The 22,401-nt window shown below is 36.8% G+C and overlaps 1 protein-coding gene across 1 annotated transcript in view; it reads right to left on the bottom strand.

The window, feature by feature from the left end:
- Window positions 1–22,401, bottom strand: part of LOC138164766 (probable ATP-dependent DNA helicase HFM1) — a 111,157-nt gene that overhangs the window by 75,309 nt on the left and 13,447 nt on the right. The window contains exons 3-5 of the mRNA XM_069092729.1: window positions 15,900–16,218; window positions 10,884–11,149; window positions 10,586–10,633 (exon numbers count right to left, since the gene is read on the bottom strand). Of these exons, the coding sequence (XP_068948830.1) occupies window positions 10,586–10,633; window positions 10,884–11,149; window positions 15,900–16,218 (633 nt within the window). The remainder of the gene's footprint in view (window positions 1–10,585; window positions 10,634–10,883; window positions 11,150–15,899; window positions 16,219–22,401) is intronic.

Raw genomic sequence — 22,401 nt, 5'->3', positions numbered from 1 at the left:
AGCAAATACAAAGGAAAGGTCCAGGCAAAGTTCTATGAGAAACGTAAAGATGACAAGATCAGTTTCACCTGAAAGAGTGGGAGTAAAAGTTTCCCAAAGGAGAAAAATATGATTTTAATTCTCATCTTATGAGGATTATCTACCTAGGCATCAAAAGCATCCTTGATAAAGAGATGAGAAAGAAATAAGTTCTTCCCAATGATTTGTCAAGACAGTCATTAACAGAGATAACTTTGTTCAATGACCTTCTGATCATTAAGTGAAACAATAAACTCCCCAAAGATATTTGCCATTTGTTGAAGAGGATGTCCTAAAGACAGTCTAAATAGAAGAAAGATTGTCTATGGATGTTGACAATATTTATTTCAAGTCCCAGAGCAGTGCAGACACTTCTAAATGATATCCATAATCATTCAGAGGAGTTTTGCCTAACTATCTAGACTGGAAAAACCAAGAGGGTAAGGAATACAAATAAAAAGCTTAGTCCATTAGTATATTTTTCTTGGCAATGGACAATGAGCTTGGTCCAGAATTGAACAAGAGGAGGAAAGAAGGCTGGATTGTCTTTAGGAAATTATGCAATGCTTTTAAGGATGCTCAGTCAACTCCTTAAATAAAGGTTCACCTTTTTAACATCAATATTCTTTTAGTGGTGTTATATGGCTGAGAGTCACAGAATACTACAATTTCCACAGAATTAACTTCAAAGGGCAATGGAGAGGTACATGGTGAGCATGAGTAGGCTGTAACATATGACCAAAGGAGGAGTGGCATAAAGAATGTGATCAAGAAATATCACCAAAAAAGGTGGGCCGGTCATACAGTAAAATTGAAGGATAAACAGCTCAAGTTCTCCAAGGTTATGCCACAATTTTAAAATAACCAGAAAAGAGCTCCCAGCACATTGGGTGGAATCCCTGTAGAGACAAACATGTCAAGGATAGACTAGGTTCTGCATTGTTGTAATAAGTACTTTCTACCTGTCAAGTACTATGCTAAGCACTGTGAATACAAATACCAAAGTGAAGACAGTCCCTGCCCTCAAGGAGTTTACATTTGAATATTGGGGAAATAGTAAAAATGGGAAGTGGTAGTGAGGTAAGAATTCTGAGAAATCACAGGGATAGCGAGTGGAACAACAATGCAACTTGTTGACGTGCCCTTTTCAGAAGTCAACTCTAGTATTGATTTTACCATAGTTCTCAGAGCAAAATTAGAAAGGTTAAGGGTGTTAGGAGAAACTACTGTGGGATACCTGATGCCAGGGAGTGCAGAGCTGAGTGGCTTAACTACCCCCAGGGATGGTCTCTGGAAGATTAAACAGCAGCAAAAAGGCAGAAAATGGCAAAGGTGAAGATGAGGCTCAATTCCCTCTTGATTTTTTCCATTTTATGCTATATTTAACTTGTTTGTCTATAGTTATATGCATATTGTACAGACATCAGCCCATGAACCTGAAAGCAAGGACTGTCCTTTGCTCCTTTTTAAAATCCTCAGAGGTTAGCACACAGGAGGCACTTAAATGTTCACTGACTGACTGACCTGTTTTCTTGTTCGGTTTACCTGATTAACCAGAAACTTCTCTTTTATTTTGGAAATTGGGCTGATAACCTAACCCTGGTACCAATTTGTTAAAGAGATTACAGTAGCTAGCTAATTATACAAGTATATTAGCAATCTAGGCAGCCAAAAAAATCTACCTGGCGGTTCAATTATGCTGTTTCATGTATGTATTTAGCAAATTAACCACATTTCTGCCAAATTTGTTTAAACTGTTATGGTGCAGACAGTAAAAGTATTTGTACAAATGTGGAAATTTAATTTTGTGTCTGTCAATACAGCACCTTTTGAAAGAATCTAATTTTTTTCCCTCAAAATGTCTCTTTTCATATGAAATATTTATTTATAACAAGGTCACAAGTGTGGACATCATGCTGGTTTTTCTCTCATTAGGCAGTTCCATATCAATTTACATTCAGGAAAACTAATGTTTGCTTCAGACTAGATGAAGAATCAGTCTTCCTAGCTCAACAGAGAACTTGACTGCTAACATCATTTATTATCACTATCACCACTTGACACCACATTTTTGCTTTGGTTCAACAAACTCTCAGCGGTGTCACTGCAATTATATGTTATATCATGGGAAAAAGAAACTTCCACAGAACTGAAAATGACAAGAGTATTGTGGCAGGGCCACTCTGAAAAATCTAACATTGTGGGGAGCATTCAGATATATTAAAATATTCAAAAAGGTTCTTAAGATGATTTCTGGCTCAAGTACTCAACAAAATCTCAAATTATATAAAACCCTTTCTATCTTTCCACTTTAAATATACACTTGGAAGTAATAAAGTATAGAAGTCCAGTGGCTTTGACGACAAATGAACTTTCTATTAGGGAATAAATCAGTCTATACAGATGTGGGTAGCTGTGTTTTAAATAACAAGATCTTAATAAGAGAATTTGTTTCACCAAGAAAATATATCACAAAATATTTTCTTGAAAATTATTCTCTTCAAATTGTTACCTGTCTTTATAATGAAAAACTTGAAGGAAAAAATTTCTTTACTATCATAAAGATAATGAAACTGTGTGTTTAAGTTAGTTGTTAATCTAAATCCAATGTCCCAATCTAATTTAAATGGCTAGTGAGAAGGGATATATGTACCAATGAATACTTGGTTTTCTACCTTCTGTAGATCTTTTGATAGATTTTAGGCATCAGTTATACATTGTGCTTATGAATAGGGTCACTTTTCAAGAAATTTTTTTTTTAAAGCAATTGGGGTTAAGTAACTTGCTCAAGGTTACACAGCCAGTTATTTTTGTGTGGGTGCTGAATATCTGAGGCTGGAACTGATCCGGGGTCTCCTGACGCCAGGGCCGACGCTCTTACTCACTGCACCACCTGGTGGCCCCTGTTCATACAAGTCTTACCAGGTTTCTTTGAAACCATCCCTTTTATCATTTCTTACAGCACAATAGTATTCCATCACATTTGTATACTTTAACTTGTTTAACTATTCTCTGACTGAAGGGGACCCTCTCCCCCATTTTCTAATTCATTGCCACTGCAAAAAAAGCTATGAATATTTTTGTACATCCTTTGTTTTGTTTAAGACTAATCCTTCCCTTATTCTATCCTTTCTCTAATCCTCCTTACTACTTTCTCCTTATTTTCCTACTGAGTGAAATGTATTTCTGTATCCAATTAAATATATATGTATGTGTGTGTGTGTGTGTGTGTGTGTGTATATATATACACACATACATATATAATATATATTTTTCCTTCCTTTGAACAGTTTAGAAGAGAATGAAGCTCAGATGTCTGTCACTTTCCCATCCCTTCCTCCATGTTTGTATAGACATCTACATTCCCACTCCCAACTACAAGAGATGATTTTCCCTAATCTTTCTCTCCTTTTCCTCTTAATGGCCCCAAAGGGCCCTTTCCATTGATCTTCTAAGATCATCAAGATAGACTAGAACTACTCGCCAGCCTTCTAATGAGACGTCCTCTGTGATACCTGATTAAGGTAGGATTCTCCCCAAGTTAGACCATGGCCAGTTCATCATTATTGTCCTTTACCATTGTTTGCTCATGTTTACCTCTGGTCTTCTCGTCATGAATGGTTAGAAGTCCTCTGTTTCATTAAAGATCCATTTTTTCCCCCTGTAGCATTATACTCATTTTTTTTCTGGGAAAGTTATTCTTGATTGTAATCCTATATCCTTTGCCTTCCGGAATATTTTATTTCAAGTTATCTGCTCCTTTAAAGTGCTGGCTGTGATATATAGTAGTATACAGTAGTATTCCATGACTACCAAATACCACAACTTTTTCAGCCATTTCCCAGGTGATGGGCATACCCCAAATCAAAGGGTGATCCTGACTGTGGCTCCTAGATACTTAAATTCTGCAGTTCTGGCTGCTAGCAGTATTTTTTCTTTAACCTAGAAACTCTGGCTTGGGGCTATAATGTTCCTAGTTTTCATTTTAGGGTTGCTTTCAGAAGGTCATTTCAGAACCCTCTGGTTCTAAGAGATAAGGGTAGTTTTCTTGAAATATATCTAGGCTCTTTTTTAAGGGGTTATAGCTTTCAAATAGTTCAGTGATTCTTAAATTACCTCTCCACAATCTGTTTTCCAGGTCAGTCATTTTTGGTGAGATACTTTATATTTCTTTCCCTATTTTTTTCAGTCTTTTGACTTTCTTTTAATATTTCTTTTTCTTTTGGGAGGAGGTAGGGAAGCAGTCAAAGTTAAGTGATCTGCCCAGGTCACATGGCTAGTAAATGTCTGAGGACAGATTTGTGTTTAGGTCCTCCTGATTCCAGGGCCAGTGTTCTATCCACTGCACCATCTAGCAATCCCTGCCTTAATATTAATATTTCTTGTTGTCCCATGGAATTATTACTTCTATTTGGTCCATTCCTAATTTTTTTTCAAATGCTTTATTAACTTCTGATTTACATCATTCATTTCTGCCAGATTTTGAGTTACAAATTTTCTCCCCATTTTTCCCCTACCCACCACCCCAAAACAGCAGTCCCACAGGATATCCCCTCCTTCAATCTGCTCTCTCCCATATTTTCTCCCATACCCCTCTCAACTTTTCCAGTGGATCTCTATGCCCCAGTGCCTGTATATCTTATTTCCCAATTACATGTAAAATAGTATTAATAATAGTATGTATATTTGAATATTTGATTTTAAAACTTTGAATTCAAGATTCATTCCCTTCCTCCCTTGTCTCCCACCCTTACTGGGAAGATAAGCAGTTCAGTATAGGATGTACATGTGTGGCTAATGCAAAACAATAACATAGTAGATATATTGTAAAAGACTGACTATATTTCCCTCCCTCCTATCTCATCTCCCACTTGTTCTATTCTCTACTTTGATCCCATCCTTTTTCAAAAGTGGGTGCTTCCAACTTCCCTCCCCCCCAGCCTGCCTGCCCTCCCTTCCATCATCCCCACTCTCCTCCCTTCCCCCCCCTACTCTCCTGGAAGGTGAGATACCCTATTTATTCCTTCCCTGAGCTAAATTCAATGGGAATAAGGTTGACCCATTCCCTTTTGCCTTCCTATTCTTCCCCTCCATTGTAACCGTTTTCCCTTGCCTCTTCTGTATGAGACAGTTTACCCCATTCTGTCTCTCCCCATCTCCTCTCATTATATTCCTCTCTCACCTCTTAATTTCACCTTTTAAGTATCATCCCTTCCTGTTAAATTGGTCCTGTGCCCTCTATCTATGTATATCTGTAAACATATATACACACATTCACATATGTATTCATATGCCCATATACCCTCATATATATATATATTTCTATTCCCTTCAACTACTGAGAAAACTTTCATCAGTTACCATTATTGTTTTTCCATGTAGGAATGTTAATAGTTCAACTTTGATAAGTTCCTCATGATTTCTTTTCCCTGTTTACTTTCTCATGCATCTCTTCTTCTTGTATCTGAATGTCACATTTTCTGTTCAGCTCTGGTTTTTTCAGCAAGAATGCTTGAAAGTCCTCTATTCCACTGAATGACTATATTTTCCCCTGAAACATGATACTCAGTTTTGATGGGTAGGTGACTCTTGGTTTTAATCCTAGCTCCTTTGACCTCCGGAATATCATATTCCAAGCGCTTCAATCCCTCAGTGTAGAAGCTGCCAGATCCTGGGTTATCCTGATTGTGTTTCCACAATATTCAAACTGTTTCTTCCTGGCTGCTTGTAATGTTCTCTCCTTAATCTGGGAATTCCGTAACCTGGCTATAATATTCCTAGGAGTTTTCTTTTTGGGATCTTTTTCAGGAGGTGATCAGTGGATTCTTTCAACCTCTATTCTGCCCTCTGGGTCTAAAACATCAGGGCAGTTTTCTTTGAGAACTTCCTGGAGGATGATTTCTAGGTTCTTACTTTGATCATGGCTTTCAGGTAGTCCAATAATTTTTAAATTCTCTCTCCTGGATCTATTTTCCAGGTCAGTGGTTTTTCCCATGAGATATTTCACATTGCCTTCTATTCTTTCATTTGTTTGGATCTGTTTAACAGCATCTTGATTTCTCATAAAGTCATTAGCTTCCATTTGCTCCAATTCTGAAGCAATGATTCTCCTCATTGAGCTTTTGAGATTCTTTTTCCATCTGGCAAATTCAGCTTTTTAAGGCATTCTTCTCCTCGTTGCCTTTTTTGAGCCTCTTTTGCCATCTGAGTCAGTCTGTTTTTTAAAGTGTTATTTTCCTCAGTCAGGCTGTTGACTCTCATTTCATAATTTTCTTGCATCGTTCTCATTTCTCTTCCCAATTTTTTCTCCACTTCTCTTATCTGCTTCTTAAGGTCCTCTATGGCCTGTAACCAGCTCGTATTTTCCTTTGAAGCTTTTAGTGCAGGAGTTCTGACTTCACTGTCTTCCTCCTGTTCCATGCTTTGCTCCTTTTTGTCCCCAAAATAGGAGTCTAATGTTGGAATCTTCTGTCTGCTTTGTTTCCTTTGCCTGGTCATGTCGCCCCTCAGTCACTTGACCCCTGGGCTTTTTGCCACAGTAGGACTCTGCCACCAGACAGGGGAGCTTTCGTCCCAAATGCTGGGGTTTTCTCAGTTGCCGGAGGTATTAGATGGGTGCTCTCTCTGAAGCCTCCACATGCTCTGGCAAGCTGGACATACACCCCAGGACCTCCACCCTAGACTGCAATCCAGATCCAAGCAGGTTAAAGCAAGAGCGATTATCCCTCAGACTGGTGCTTGGTCCCCCTACACTGCGCTGGCTAGCTGTGCCAGCATCTCAGCGGTTTCTTGCCCCGGGGCCAAAAGCCATGCACTCCCACTTATTGGTCCCAAAGTCCAGACTGCACTGACTTTGTCCTTCGCATTTAAGTGTTGATAATTCTGGAAATGGCCACAGCTGCTGCTTATCTAGGGTCCCTCCAGCCGGAGGTCAGTCAGGCCCGCCCTGGGGCTAAAGCCTCGGTGTGCGGCTGGGTTCGGCTCCCAGAGCACTGTGTTGGCCCATACCTGCCGGCCTGCTGGGCTGTCCTTGGCAGGAGGTTAGCTTCTCTGTGTTATTTTGTGGGTTCTGCAGCTCCAAAGTTTGTTCAGAGTCCCCTTTTTACATGGATTGGGGAGGGTGGAAGCTGGAACAGCGGGGAGGTCCCGCTTCTACTCTGCCATCTTGGCTCCGCCCCATTCCTAATTTTTAGGGAGCTTGCTTAAGCAGTTTTGTACCTCTTGTGCTGAGCTGTTAATTCCCTTTCCAATTCTTTCTTCTATATATGTCATTTCTTTTTATTTTATTTTATTTTATTCTGAACTTAAGGGAAAAAAAAAGCATTTCCATAATATAGGAGAATAGAAAAAAAAGATAATTGTACATGAAACTGCAAATCTATCATGTACAACTTGCTATTCCTTTTAAATATATAATAAAGTTATCATGTAACTTTAGTTTTTTCTTCTTTCCCCCTCCCCCTGTCCTAGAGATGGCTATCATTAGACACAAATATGTATGTATATATATATATATATATATATATATAATTATATGTAAAACCATTCTATACATACTTCCATTTATCAGTTCTTTCTGGATGAAGATAGCATCTTCCCTCATATGTCCCTCTGTAATTAATTTGGGTATTTATAATAATCAAAATAATTTAGTCACTCAAAGTTGTTCTGAACCTGTATACAACATTCTCTTGGTTCTGTTCATTTTGTTTTTCTTTATTTTGTGCACATCCATCCATGTTTCTGTAAGATCACTGAACTCATCATTTCTTATAGCACAGTACTATTCCATCACAATCATATACCACAACTTGTTCAGCCATTCCCCAGGTAATGGGCATCCCCATAATTTCCAGTTCTTTGCCACCACAAAGAGAGCTGCTATAGATATTTTAGAACATATCGGTTCTTTTCCTTTTTCCCTATCATCTTGGGAAACAAACCTGGTAGTGATATTGCTGGGTCGAAGAGTATAGGCAGTTTAATAACTCTTTGGGCATAATTCCAGGTTGCTCTTCAAAATAGTTGGATCAGTTCACAGTTCCACCAAGATGAATTAGTGTCCCAATTTTTCCACATACCCTCCAACATTTGTCACTTTCCCCCTTCAATCGTTTTGGCCAACCTGACAAGTGTAAAATGATATCTCAAGGTTGTTTTTACATTTGTCCAATCAAGAATGATCTAGAGCATTTTTTCATATTTCTATAATCTGTTTTGATATCTTCATTGGAAAACTGACTGTTCATAATCCTTTAACCATTTATCAATTGGTGAATGATTCCTACTCTTATAGATTTGATAAAGTTCTTTATATATTTGAAATGTGAAACCTTTATCTGAAAATCTGTATAAAATTTTTTTCCCCAATTTTCTGCTTTCCTTCTGATCTTGGCTACATTTGTTTTATTTGTACAAACCCTTTTTAATTTAATGAAGCTGAAATTATCCATTTACACCTCACTCTGTTCTCTATTCTCTTGTTTCTTCATAAACTCAAGTGGACTACTGCTCTACTCAGCCACTACTGACAAGTTGGATAGCTCTGCAGATTCAGAGTGCTTCAACTGCAGACTCCACTTTGGTCTGGGTTCTTGCTGCTGTTGTTCTTTAGGCTTCAGCCTGGGCTAGAGGCTGGAATGGATACCCTACTCTGCTCCTAGGGCTGGAGCCACACAGCTTCTGCTTGCTTCTAAACTTGTTCCTCTTTCGATGCGAAGGCTAGAGCCCATGACCACTCCTCACCCTGGAACACCCAGGTCCATGTCCTCTCCTCATTCCCCCCTGGATCTATGACTTGTAGCTGGGTAGTGAGAGACAGAACTGGAAGCTACCCCTTGTTCTTTCACCGGGCATAGGTTAGTTCATTCTATGATGGATCTGGGATCTCCTCTTGCCCTAGCACACACCTTCACCCTCGGCTGGAGTATTCTCTGCAGGATGCTCCTTATCAAACCCCATCTCCGGGGTCTAAGAGGCCTTCCTGTTTGTCTCCCTGGGCTTATCTGGCCAGGGAAAATGACTTGTGATTTTTTCTTGGATTTCCTGGTTTTGATTTAGTCTGGCACATTTTATAGATCTATTTGGAGAACTGTGGAGGTGAGGGCAACTTACTGTACTTCTTGCTACTCTGCCATCTTGGCTCCACTTCCTCTCGTTGGCCTCGTTAGTGCCCACGAGTCCAATTATTATCACTCTGTAGATGATTACCGTATCTATACATCCATCCCTAGTCACTCTCCTAATCTCTAGTCTCAAATCATAAACTGCATATTGGACATTTAAGACTGAATTTCCTACAGATATCTCAAACTTACTATGTCTTTCCCTCAAAATCTACCCCTCTTTTGAGCTTCCCTGTTTCTGTCAAGGGTACCACTATCCTTTCAGTCGCCCCCATTTAGAACTGTGGTGTCATCTTTGTCTCTCCACTCTCATTTGTCATCTAATCAACTGACAAACCTCACCATTTCTATTTCAGCACTACCTCATGGGCCATGTCACTCCTCCCCCATCTGGTAAACTCCTATGATTCCCTCTTATCTCTAGGATCAAATACAAACTCCTGTTTGGCATTGAAAGCTCACTCCTTACCATCTGGCCACATCCCATCTTTCCAGTCTCTTCACCTATTACTACCTTCATGCACTCTCCGTTTCATTTATACCAACCTACTCGCTGTTTCTCACACAAGACACTTATCTCATGTCTCTCTGTCTTTGTGCTGGCTGTCTCCCATGCTTGGATCAACTACACCTGCCAGAATCCATGCTTTCCTTCAAGACTCAGTTCAAATACTTCCTTCTGCATGAAACCTTTCTAGTCCCTTAGCTGCTATATTATCTGTCCTCCCAAGGTGCTCTGGTATCTGCTCTTCTAAGCTTTGTATAAACATGCACACACATCCACACATAAGATGTACATTTTTGTATCCCCTGTTAGAATTTGCACATATATGCGACTATAAGTAATACATTCACAAGTGCATTAATTGGTCAACATGTCCATTAGATTGCTCATGACAACTATGCCTTGAGGGCAGTAACTGCTTTTTCTTTTGTCTTTATATCTTTAGCACCTAGCACTGTGCCTGGCACACAGGAGGTGCTTAATAAATGCTTGCTGATTTACTCACTGCGTAGAGGTGGCCTTGGGTCCTGCAAGGCAGTACCAACAGAGGAAGACAATCCCAGCTGGCAAGTTCTACCATGCTGGAAAGGCAGCTGTATGATCCTGGCAAGAGACCACATCTACTTTCTAAAAATCAGTTTAGGACAGTATAGTACGATCCATCAGTACAAAGAGACTCATCGCTAATTGGGGGGCACTTGGCACTGAATTCTTTGACCATGCAAGCCATATTCTAAAGAATCATGTGTACTGATAAAATGCATCCTTCTTCCATATAACCAGAAATACATGTGTGGGCCTTACTACCCAATTTAAATAATTCCAGAATTATTTAAAAGTTTAAGAAAACAAATACCCCAAGACACAAGTTAAATAAAATGTTAAAAAAACTATAATTTCATAAATTTTAATTGTTAATTTCTTCTAAAAAGGATACGAATTTCTGTAACAGACTTCAAGGAACAAAAATCTTTTTCTGCTGTCCCTAAAATGGAAGAAAATCTCCATAGTGTTATATATGCAGAAGTGAATTTTTCTACATAATAGATTCACAGATCATGTAAATTCTTTCAAATGGTTAGCTTAATCACACTACCAAGCTGCAATGAAATAGAAAAATATTGAAAAATGTACCAGTATGGGGGCAACCTATTAGAATTACTAAATTTATCTGTAGTTATCTATACTATTAAACTTAACTTTCTCAAAACAATTACCAAATCATTTAAAATTACCTTGAATACCAGAAGACTCTGTAGTGTTTGTTAGATTTTGTGCTTTGAAAATGGCTTCTCCAATGTCAGAAGCAAAGAGAGCATCCTTTGTAGTAAAGAGGTTAACATCTGAATATGGCGGCTTCTGCTTACTAACACTATTCTTCCATAATTCCCCTTTGTTCATCTTAGTTTTGAGGTTTTCCATTGGAGCAACATGAAAATCCAAAGCAGGACCACCAAAACAATCTGCATTTCTATATGAACAGTTAGATGTTTTAAATAACCTAAAGAAAAACAAAATATATTTTCATCTACATGTACACACACATATACATATTTTGCCATTAGAAACTACATAAATCAAAAGCTGTTCAACCAAATAAGTTAATCTTCCTCCAAATATAACTGGGTATGTTTGCAATGTGTATCATGTCCCCTTGCCTTCACGAATACTCATCTGAGTTCACTTCAATTCACTAAAGTTATCTGCAAATGACAGCAGGGAAACCATTAGAAAAACTCATAGTATAGACTTTTTTTTTTAGTTAAGTAGTTTTATTTAGCTGAAAAAATTCAGGTAAATTACAAGGATGACCACTAGGTGAAGTTACTACTGTTGTCATTGAATTAAAAATGTTTATATCAACAACTACTTGCTATCTACTCTGGGGCCATCTCATAATTAATGCATCATTCCTTAGCCAACCAAATTAGGATTACACATTCGGAAAATGGAAAACAAAATAAACTAAGATTCTTTCAAAGACAATTATAATAATAGTAATATTAGATGTATATAATTTAAAATGGACATGGAGACTGTTAGGTGGTTCAGTGGATAGAGGGCTAGACGTGGGTTCAAATTTGATCTCAAACAGTTCCTGACTGAGTGACCCAGGGCAAGTCACTTAACCTTGGTCTGCCTCAGTTTCCTCATCTGTAAAATGGGGATAATCACAGTAACTGTCTCACAGGGTTGATATAAGGTTAAAATGAAATATCTGTAAAGTGTTTTACAAACTTTAAGGCTCCATATAAGTGCTAGGTATTATTACTGTTATCATGTATACATTTTAAAGTTCACAAAGTGCTTTACAAGCAGTAGTTCGCTGGATCCTTTACTACAATCCTAGCATGTGGAAATCCCTGTTCGACAGATGAAGAAACACGGTCAGGAACACTACATGATTTGCCTCTGGTTACAAAGCTAAGAAGTATCACTCTCTCATTTTTGGTGTGAGAAATGCCTTTCCCAGGGCTCTGGTGGCCAGGAAATGATCCTCTTTGCTATCGGTCATTTTAAACCATCAGAGGACTATGTCAAGAAGACAATGAATTGGTAAATATGGCCATTAAGTTGATCATGACAACACTTACCTACTTTACAAATTCTGTAAAGAAAAAACATTAAGCAAATTATATATGTAGATATGTACATATGTATACACATGCAGATCTATGACAAATGCATGACTGGCTGGCTAAACTATCATCTGAAAAAAAGATCAATGAAGACAGAGCCCCTAAGAGTGATATTTTCCACAATGGAATTTCTTTGTGGTTAGAAAATCCAAAAGCTCACCATGGAGTCTTTGAAATTATCATAAATTCCTGTTTAAAACACTGGTGGTGGATAAGGATAATACTAATTCCATGGGTTTTCCATGTTTGCCAACATCAATATACTTCAAATATGTAAAAGCAAAGTAAGTGTTGGAACTGGACATTCTGTGGTTAAGACATGACAAAATTTTTGTTTTAGGCTTGATCAAGTAAAAAGATTCTCCAATCTTTTTAGCCACATTAAAACAACCACTGAAGAACTCTTTAGGCGAACTTAAGTTCTTCTAAAGCATTGCCAGTATCACGGAAGAGGTCTTGTGTAAAGTCCAAAAAAAGAAAGATTTCCTCACTGACAGTCAGGTTCTTTAAATGTTTCTATTTGTATATGATGTACTAATTGCATTGAGCCTCCACAGTAAATTCCACAGAAGTTCAAACTAGATGGCTGTCATCAATCACATCCCAAAACCAAAACAGTTAAAAATCACAGATTACTTAGACTGCAATATGCAACTAGATAGGCATCCTGTCAAATTAGTTCATCCATATTTTTAAACTGCTACAGGGTCTTTTGTTGAACAGATCAGTCTGAATTGCATTTGAAAAATAGCGATGCTATCGATGGCTTTCCTAAAGCAATCACTAATACAAAAACTAATCTTAACATCAACATCTTCTGGTAGTGCTTCAAGTGGGAATTTTGGAAGTTCTAAGGAAACAGTAATGACCAGAACAGCACAGCATGCTAAGATGAGGACAGCTTAGTTCCAATGGTTCTCAGGTCCCTAATGTACAAAAATGCCACAGAGGCCCCTAAAGATACAGCACTCTCCACCTCAAAAATTCAAGGGAGTCTAACTCTAAGAGGAAGACAGCAGAGAACTTAGGGGGAGATCAAGGAGGTTCAACCATCCCACCAAGAAGTATGGCAAGAAACAGACCTTGGCCCTGGAACAAAATCTCAGGTCAGGATCTGAAGTCAGAAAGAGGAGTAAATCTAAGGAAACGCTATTATCAAAAATTACTGCAGTTCTAGAGCTCTTTCCAAAGAAGAGGCAAGTAACTCCATAGCAATTGCAAGCAAAGACTCTGAGAAAAAAATGGATTTTTCCGTAAGAACTACATCAATCCCTAGCAGAAATGAAGCAAGATATTTTAAAAAATGAAATAAAAGCTCTTGAGGAAAGGACTGGAAGGAGAATAAGCAGTTAGTGAGAAAGTAGTCAGGAAGACCTGAGTTGAAATCTAGCCTTTGGCATTCACTAACTATGGGAGCCTTGGCAAGTCATTAAATTTCTGTCTTAGTTTCTTTCTTTATAAACTGTAGATATTAACAGCATCATATGTTTAGAGGTTAAAATTTTATGTATGTGTATATGTATGTACATTATATACATACATGTATATAAAGTTTTGCAAATCTTAAAACACTGCATAAATGCTAACTTTAAAAAAGTGAAAGGGACTACATGGTGATGCAATGCTAACATTTTAATAGGGGGAAGGGAGACATGTCCCATGTTCAAAATTTTAATGTCTTCAAAAGATATCAATGAAATTAAGAAAATTATAAGTCCTGGGGATAAACTGGCTCTACTCTGTAGGTTTTAAAAAGTGAAAAGAAGTGAGAGTAAAAAGACTACACTTGAGCGGGAAGGAGGAAAAGAGACTGGCACTTATTTCTCATAAACAGCGTATATGAAGAATATACAAAGAGGGAAGAAATGGTGGTTGGATCAGATGAACCTCATTCTTTTCTGAAACAAAGGAAGGTTGAAAACACAGAGTGTGGTTATAGAAATACATTAAAGCCAATAGAGAAACTAGCAGAAGGTAGCATGGTTAAGAGTGAAGATATTAACCAAGAGGGAATAGCTAAAGAAAAAACAAATTTTTTTCATTCTGAAGAGGAGATTAAAAGGAAAAAAATAAATAAAAGCAAATAACTAGGATCCAAAGATGGTATTTGTCAATTGGGGACATGCTGAACAAATTGTGATATGTGACGTAATGGAATATTATTATCATGTAAGAAAAGAAGAGATGATTTTGGAGAATTCTTAGTTTGAATTGTTACTGAGTGAAGTCAGAAGCACCAGGATAACAATTTATACAAAAACAACAATATTGTAAAGAAAAACAACTTTAAAAGACTTAAGAACTCTGATAAGCGCAATGATAGTCCATGTCTCCAGAGGACCTGTCATAAAGCATGTTACCCACCTCCTGAGGAAGGTGATAGATCCAAGGGGCAGAGATACTTTTTGTATATGAACATTATTTAGATTCTATTTGCTTGATTGTGCTTATTTGTTACAAATGCTGTTTTTTTCTTTCTTATTTTTCTTTTTAATTGGGAGGAGGCAGAAGTAATATTAGCAATAGTGACACCAAACAGGGAGCGAGAACCACTGAAACGTTTTTGAGAGGAAGGAAGGAAATTTAGAAGGAATGAGCAGCACAGCCTTGAAAGTAATATGTAAAATGTTCTTATACTTTTTTTAGGCAAGCAGCATGAAATGAGATTTGTAGTTTCATATACAATCCTGTTTGTATTCTGCTGTATAAATGGAGATGTTCTTTTTTCAGTGCTTGAGTTCAGAATTTTAAAATAACTTTTTAAAATGAGGTGATGATGATCCCAAAGGTCCCTTCTATTAGCTATTCCTTCTAGCTTTAAACCTTATTTTTCAGTGGTAGAAAGTCTATCACGCCAATGAAATCATAGATTTACCAAAATTAAAACAGATAAACAAGGCTGACCCTTCTATTTCTGGAATCACAGGTCAATCGGTATTGCTTGAATGAGGCACTGACACTGTGGCAGGGCAAATATAAATCCTACTAAGGAAGCCCTTTTGAAAGGGAAATTGATAACTACATAGATACAGCATTTTTCTTCAGCAAAAGTAGTACAGTAGAAAGAGGAATGAATGAGGATTTAGGAGACCTCATTTTGGGTACTGATTGTACCACTAACATTCTGTATTAACTAGTGGAAATCACCTTGCAACTCTGGGTCTTAGAGGAGACATCTGAAAAACGAAAGGGATTCCATTCTCAAGAGTTTTATGCGTCCCTGTGTGGTGAACTTGGATTTCTTCATCCAATCACAATCACAATCCTGGAAAGTGGAAGTACTAAGTCTAACAAACTCAGCATGTATACACTCCACCCCTGCCAATTTTCATTTACCACATCAATTTTTTATTGCCAGTTAGGTTAATATTAAAAACTATTTTGATTGTTTTAGTTAATGATTTTGGTACTCTTTAGTTACAGTGAGGAAGAGAAACAATAAATTACTCTTTACCCAGGATATAATTTGACCTTCTAATGAATAATATACACAGTGATTCAAAATAATTCTTGACTAGATTCTATTATACCACCACAGTGCTGGAAAAATACATAAAAAAACCTATGATTCTAACAGTATTAAATTTGATACTTGACTAAAGTAACACCTACCTTTTGTGGAATGTTGAAGGAATAGTGTCATTTGTATCCTCTTCTGAGGAGTAAAGGAATGTTCTATTCTCTGAAATAATACTTTCAGTTGGCTCTACAGACCCAGTGTGGTTTTGGTATTGATGTACAGAACCATAACTCAGTTTGGCAGGACCAGCTGGCAAATGGTCCTTAACTGTCATTCCTAAGTGTAACTTCATTTCCCTGCTTCTGTTGGAGGAAAAATCAAACTGGAATTCATGTGTTGATGGCATATAGATTGTAGCTTCATTAGGTGTCTTCGAATGTGAAGTAAACATTTCCTTATTCTTTGTTTGCTCTACAAAAAAAAGAAATGTTATTACTAATTTTACTGTATTTTCTCCAGAAAACCAACTTTTAAAAAAATTAGCTACATTTATGAGAAAAATTCTTAAATAGTTAAAGGATTATATAAGAGAAAGAAAAAAAGAAGTATCAGAAAAAATAAAAGGCCTATGTTTATGGTACTTATTATGATCATCATATTTTAATAAGAATGACATTAATAATAATACCACCTCTGTCATCCTTTCAGCCCAACTCTCAGTCAGCTTACAGAAGAGGAACTTACATCCCAACACTTTTAATCAATTACAAAAAGCAGGTATTTTATCTACCTGAGAAATTGCCCACAAAATATTAAATATAAAAAAATTACAGAATAGCTGCTTGTCACAGGCCAATTTCTACCTAAATTTCATCAAAAAATGGGAGAAGAATGGACAATAATAGCAAAATGAACAACAACAATAATTACTATAAATTAGAAAACAACAGGCATTAACATCAAGCATAGATGTGCCTCTTGAGGAAGTGGAAATAGAATAGAAATGAATAAAAATGAGAAAATCAACTGCACTAGAACAAGCACAAACAAAGGAAGTCTGTGCTAGCAGCACCAAAGTGTGAAGGACCTTCCTTGTGGGAATTCAATTTCAAGGTATAAGAAGGAAGGTAAGATAACAAAGAAGAAGGAAAACCTCAGCCTGCATTATTACCCTGACCCTCCAAAGGCAACTGAGAAACAACATCAACTAATCCAAATGCTCACCTTCCAATATACACAAAATTTTTGTGAAAATAACATACACATGTGCTGAGAATTCTTGAGGAAGGTATTATAACCAAACATATAAGCCTTTTCTTTTCTTTTGGAGGCAACTGGGAGGTTAAGTGACTTGCCCAGGGTCACACTGCTAATAAGTATCTGAGGCAGGATTTGAACTCAGGTCCTCTCAACTTCAGGCTGGGTGCTCTTTCCACCATACCACCTAACTGCCCCCATCTCGGTTTTTCAAGCTAGACTACATAATAGACCACATATTTATAATCACATGATTTAATGAAATGTGTAAGGAATGTCTGGGGCTGCTATGCGGCACAGTGTTTAAATAAAGCACTAGGCCTGGAGTCAGGAAGACCTGAGTTCAAATTTGGCCTCAGACAATTACTAAATGACCAACCCTGGGCAGATCACTTAATCCTGTTCACCTCAGATTACACATCTGTAAAGTAATCTGGAGAAGGAAATGACAAACCAATCTGGTATCTTCACCAAGAAAACCCTAACAGGGGCTACAAAGAGTCAGACATGATAGAGAAATGACTAAACAACAATAAAAAGAAATGTCCAGCTCTTATTGTCTGTTGTCTTTAAAAAAGAATTTTCTAGATAGGGCAAAACACTATACTAATGTAAAAATTAAACAAAATTCTCTACAAGATAAAATAGCAATATCCTTGTTCAACAATCATTATTATCAATCAAGACATAAAAAAATGGAGCTATATGCTGAAGGTGTTTGCCAATTTCATGGCAGAGAACAACACCAGGACATAGTCCCAATGAAAGAATGATTTTCTAGAGATGGGGACGGTCTCCAGATGTTCCTGTCTGTGGATGGCCTTTTATTGACTGTATCAAGCTCTGTCATATTGCAGAGTCTCCTAAATCAGATTCATAATCACCCTAAAGTTTGACTTAACTGTTTACTCAGTAAAAAACAAGCATATGAATATCTACTATCCAGGCTAAAACCTATAATTGGATGAACAACCTATAGAATTCATCCATCAATTTATGTGTGTGACTATATTTATAAATGTATGTGTGTATATACATATATATTTGTGTATATGTATAACAGATATTCATATATAGATGCATGCAAACCTTATTTATTGCACTTCATTTCATTGTGCTTCACAGATACTCTTATTTTTTAGAAACTTAAGGTCTGTTGCAGCCCTCTGTCAGGGAAGTCTATTGGTGCCATTTTTCCAACAGCACATGCTCATAGCATGTCTCTGTGTCACATTCTGGCAATTCATGCAATGTTTCAAACTTTTTCATTATTATTGTATCTGCTATGGTATTCTGTTATCAATGATCTTTGACATTATTGTTGTAATTATTTTGGGGTGCCACAAACCACATCTATATAAGATGGCAAACTTAATCAATAAATGCTGTGTATGTTCTAACTACTCCATCAACCAACCTTTGTGGTTTCTCTCCCTCTCCTGGGGCTTCCCTATTCCCTGAAATACAACAATATGAAAAATTAGGGCAATTAACAACCCTACAATGGCCTTGAAGTGTTTAAGTGAAAAGAAGAGTCAATCGATGTGTGATGTAACAAACTTCATTGCTGTCTTATTTTAAGAAATTGCCACAGCCATCCCAAGTTTCAGCAACCACTGTCCTGATCAATCAGCAGCCATCAACATTGAGGCAAGACCCTCCAACAGCAAAAAGATTACTCAATGAAGGTTCAAATGATGGTTAACATTTTTTTTTTAGCAATGAAGTATTTTTTAATTAAGGTATGTAAATTTTTAAAAACACAATACTATTGTACCCTTAATAGACCCCAATATAGTGTAAACATGACTTTTATATGAAAAATCCTAAATAAAATACTAGCTAAAAGATTACAAAGATTAAACATGATGACCAAGCATGGATGGTTTAACATAAGGAAAACTATTAACATAATTGATTATATCAACAATAAAAGTTTTAAAAATCATATGATTATATCAATAGATGCAGAAAAGGCTTTGATAAAGTACAACATTCATTTCTATTAAAAACACTCGGAAGCACTGGTATAAATGGATTTTTCCTTAAATTGAAAAGCATTGACCTTAAACCATTAGTAAGCATTATTTGTAATGGGGATAACCTAGAAGCTTTCCTAGTAAAATCAGGATGCCCACCATCACCAAATGTTTTTTTAATATAGATATTATCCTTCTACCTATGATAGGTTATGATAGGTTCCTTGAAAGTCAATAAAAATCTAAATGATATAAATTATTTCTAGAGGCAAATCATATTTAGTGGTTTAATAGGAGATTATGTTCCTTATGAAGATCTGGTACCTAATGGCCAGGATTTAACAGAACAAACACAAACACCATCTCTAATATATATATATATATATATTACACACTTACACAATTAATACACTGACTCCAATAAGTTTCTAGATGGGACCCTGGGATTTGGGAATTTCAGTTGGATTGCCTAAAGAGTCATTCCACTTATCACAGATAAGATTAAGAAGGGAATTTCACCACTCTCCATGGCAGTGGGGGAGGAGGGGCATAAAGTTCGTAAAATTAATTTCTAGTAATTGTTTTTTAGTACAAATTTGAAATTTAGAACAGGAATTTTGGTAAATCTTTGTGGTATATTGCAATTCAATGAGAGTAAATTGATGTTAAGGTAAAAGGGTTTTGGGACTACACTGCATGCTTGGATGCTTTATCTAATCAAGTCCCCACTTTTTATCTTTATGGCAGAGTTTGGTAATCAATGAAAAGTTAGGCATAATGCAAGTCTTTCATAAAGGTTTAGTGATTATTCCCCTTAACAGGAGGATAAATTCAAACTGTTTTTAAAGAAAGGAAATACTTTTAGAAAAGATGTTTTACAGAAGAGATCTTGCTGTTTTAATCTGAATTTTTGGTTATTGCATGGCATAAGCAAAGTTAACATTTGTAATTGAATGTATAAGTAAAAGATTTAGATTCTTGAAGTATTCTCACTCTTCCAGACTGAGTATAACTAGGGAAGAATAAGCAAACTTGAAAGGACATAAATCCATCAGCTTGTGGGGTTTAGCCATTAACCTCTTTGCTTTGTTTAAGCACAACAGTTTTGAAGTTGGGGAAATGGTTCCCTCATTACAGTTTTGTCCCTGTTCTTGGTGGCAAGTTTCAATAATCAAAAGTTTTGAAAACACAACAACAAATCTATTAAACACTTGGTTCTAGAACATCTCAAGTTACTATAAGATAAAGCTATTAGGCTTAGGAGTTAGTATAGGAATTCCTGTATAAGTCAGGGTCCTTCAGTTCTTTGTAATAGTATAGGGACAAATAGATCAAGGGTTTGTGGGAATATTATTCTGGTATTTAGTTAGTATCACATTTGTATCAACTTTGTTATAATTAGTCAATGTTAAAAGGAGAATAATTTTTGGACTAGGTAAAAAAATTTTAATTGTTTGAATTGTGAGCTTAATGTAAATCCCTTAGTGAAATCCCATCCTCCTGGTGAGGAATTAATAATGGATTAATGCAAAATATAGGAAACTAGTTTTAATGTGTGATCATGACAACTGACCAAGACTCCAATTTTAATTCTGTAAGAATGATAAGGGTTCTGGAGTGGTCATTTAAATTGGTTGCAAGGTTCCTTTTGTAGGTAAATGAATGAAAGAAGGTGGAAGAAAGAGAGGCTGGGATGCAGGACTGAAGATGGATGACCCTAAGCAACCAGAGGACTTCCTCAGATACAGAGAGCAGTGTGAAAAAAGGACAATTGTTTGTTATTGTTTTCTTTTGAATCTCTGTATCTGTGCTCATAAAGGGAATTGCCCCCTTTTATGCTGTCAATGCCATGAGGGTAATTAGAATTTTAAAAAGTGGAGAAACTTCAAAAGGTATAAAAGAACAGGGGAGATTTGTGAGGGATAATAATTTAGAATGAAGTTTCTCCATTCTGAGAAATCAAATTTAGAGTGGCTTCGGCATCCACTAGGCCTAAGTTTAGAAGTCACCTGACCTTACAGGAATCTGGGACTTAGAGCAATGGAGACCCTCCCCAGTGCCACCTCAGCACAAGACACGCCAAATAAGGACAGAAGTGCTTTCTCAAATGTACATTGGTGGTCTACTGTTTCCTTGTTCCGGTAGTTGAGGTAGATTGCTGCACTTAGATTGTACACCTAACTTCCAACAAATGGAAGAAAAGGGTCAGGAGGGGCGTGGGGGAGAACTCCACATTAGGGCTTTATAACTTCGCCATTTTTGTAATTGTAAATTTTGTAAATTGCTTCTCCTCCCTGACCATTTGTCAGGAGGGTGGCCCTTTTTGGAGATCGAGATCGTAAATAAACCATTCTTTTCTGCTTCCTACCTTGAGAAACCTCAGAGTATTATCTGGATAAGGATTTCTGTTGCACACAAATTGGACTAAGCTAATCTCTAAGTACATTTAACAATTATGTTTGATGACACTGGGAATCACTATAAATTTCTATGCACCAAGTGTAGTCATTTGAGATCAAATTGTTAGCCTTCTTGAAGGTTTGAGACTAGTATTAATTTCCTCAAAACTAGCTTGGTACAGTATGTTCATGTGTATGCTGCCTGCTATAAGCACAAATAATAAAAGGGCTCTAACTGCCAGAGGGTTATAAGTGAAAATCACTCTATCTGATAACTGTAAATTGAAGATTGTCTTCTCTGTAATGTATCAGAGACCTGTATGGAATAGTTATGTTCCTAAAAAAAAAAATGCATTAAAGCAGATTTCTACAAATTAAGTTTCATTTTCCACTGAATTTCATTATCAAATTAAAGATTTACTTCACTTGAAAAAAAATTGTCCCCAACATAATGATAAAATCACACCTAAGAATGTAGCTAAGTTTTTCAAAAGCATATTGAAGACACAAATTACATTTAAATTTCAAAAAAGTTGCAGTAGTACTCAAAACAATTAAAAAATACAAATGCAAACTAGGGTTTACCACCATTGCCTTAAATTGCAACAAAAAAAACTCGTAATATATTTAAATAGGATATGCTATAATGAAATTCACTGATCTTATAGAAGCCTATTTCCTACTATTATATTGAAGGGGTTATGGCAGTGGCCTGATCAGCCAGCACTTATAAAGTAGCTGCTGTGGCTAAACTCTGGGAATACAAATAAAAGCAGAAACAGTCCTACCCTGAAGGAGCTAACACATGAATGAGAGGAGACAATACATCAAAGGAAGCTGAAAAGGTTGATAAAGGTACCTGGTCAGGGAAGAGAAAGGCCCAAGTGCAACCTGAAGAAAAAGGAGACAAGTTTGACCTGTGTACCCTCTTCAATGGGGATTCTGGGAAAAGTCATCCAATCAGCATTCAATGCTTCAGGGACACAGGATTCTTCATGCCCTAGATCTTAATTCTTTGG

This window comes from Petaurus breviceps, unplaced genomic scaffold (assembly GCF_028583685.1).
Source record: "Petaurus breviceps papuanus isolate PSGF00001 unplaced genomic scaffold, PetGlider_PUasm1.0 207, whole genome shotgun sequence".
NCBI lineage: Eukaryota > Metazoa > Chordata > Mammalia > Diprotodontia > Petauridae > Petaurus > Petaurus breviceps.
The sequence above is the reverse complement of the archived record's forward strand: the minus strand, read 5'-3'. Positions and strand labels throughout refer to the sequence as shown.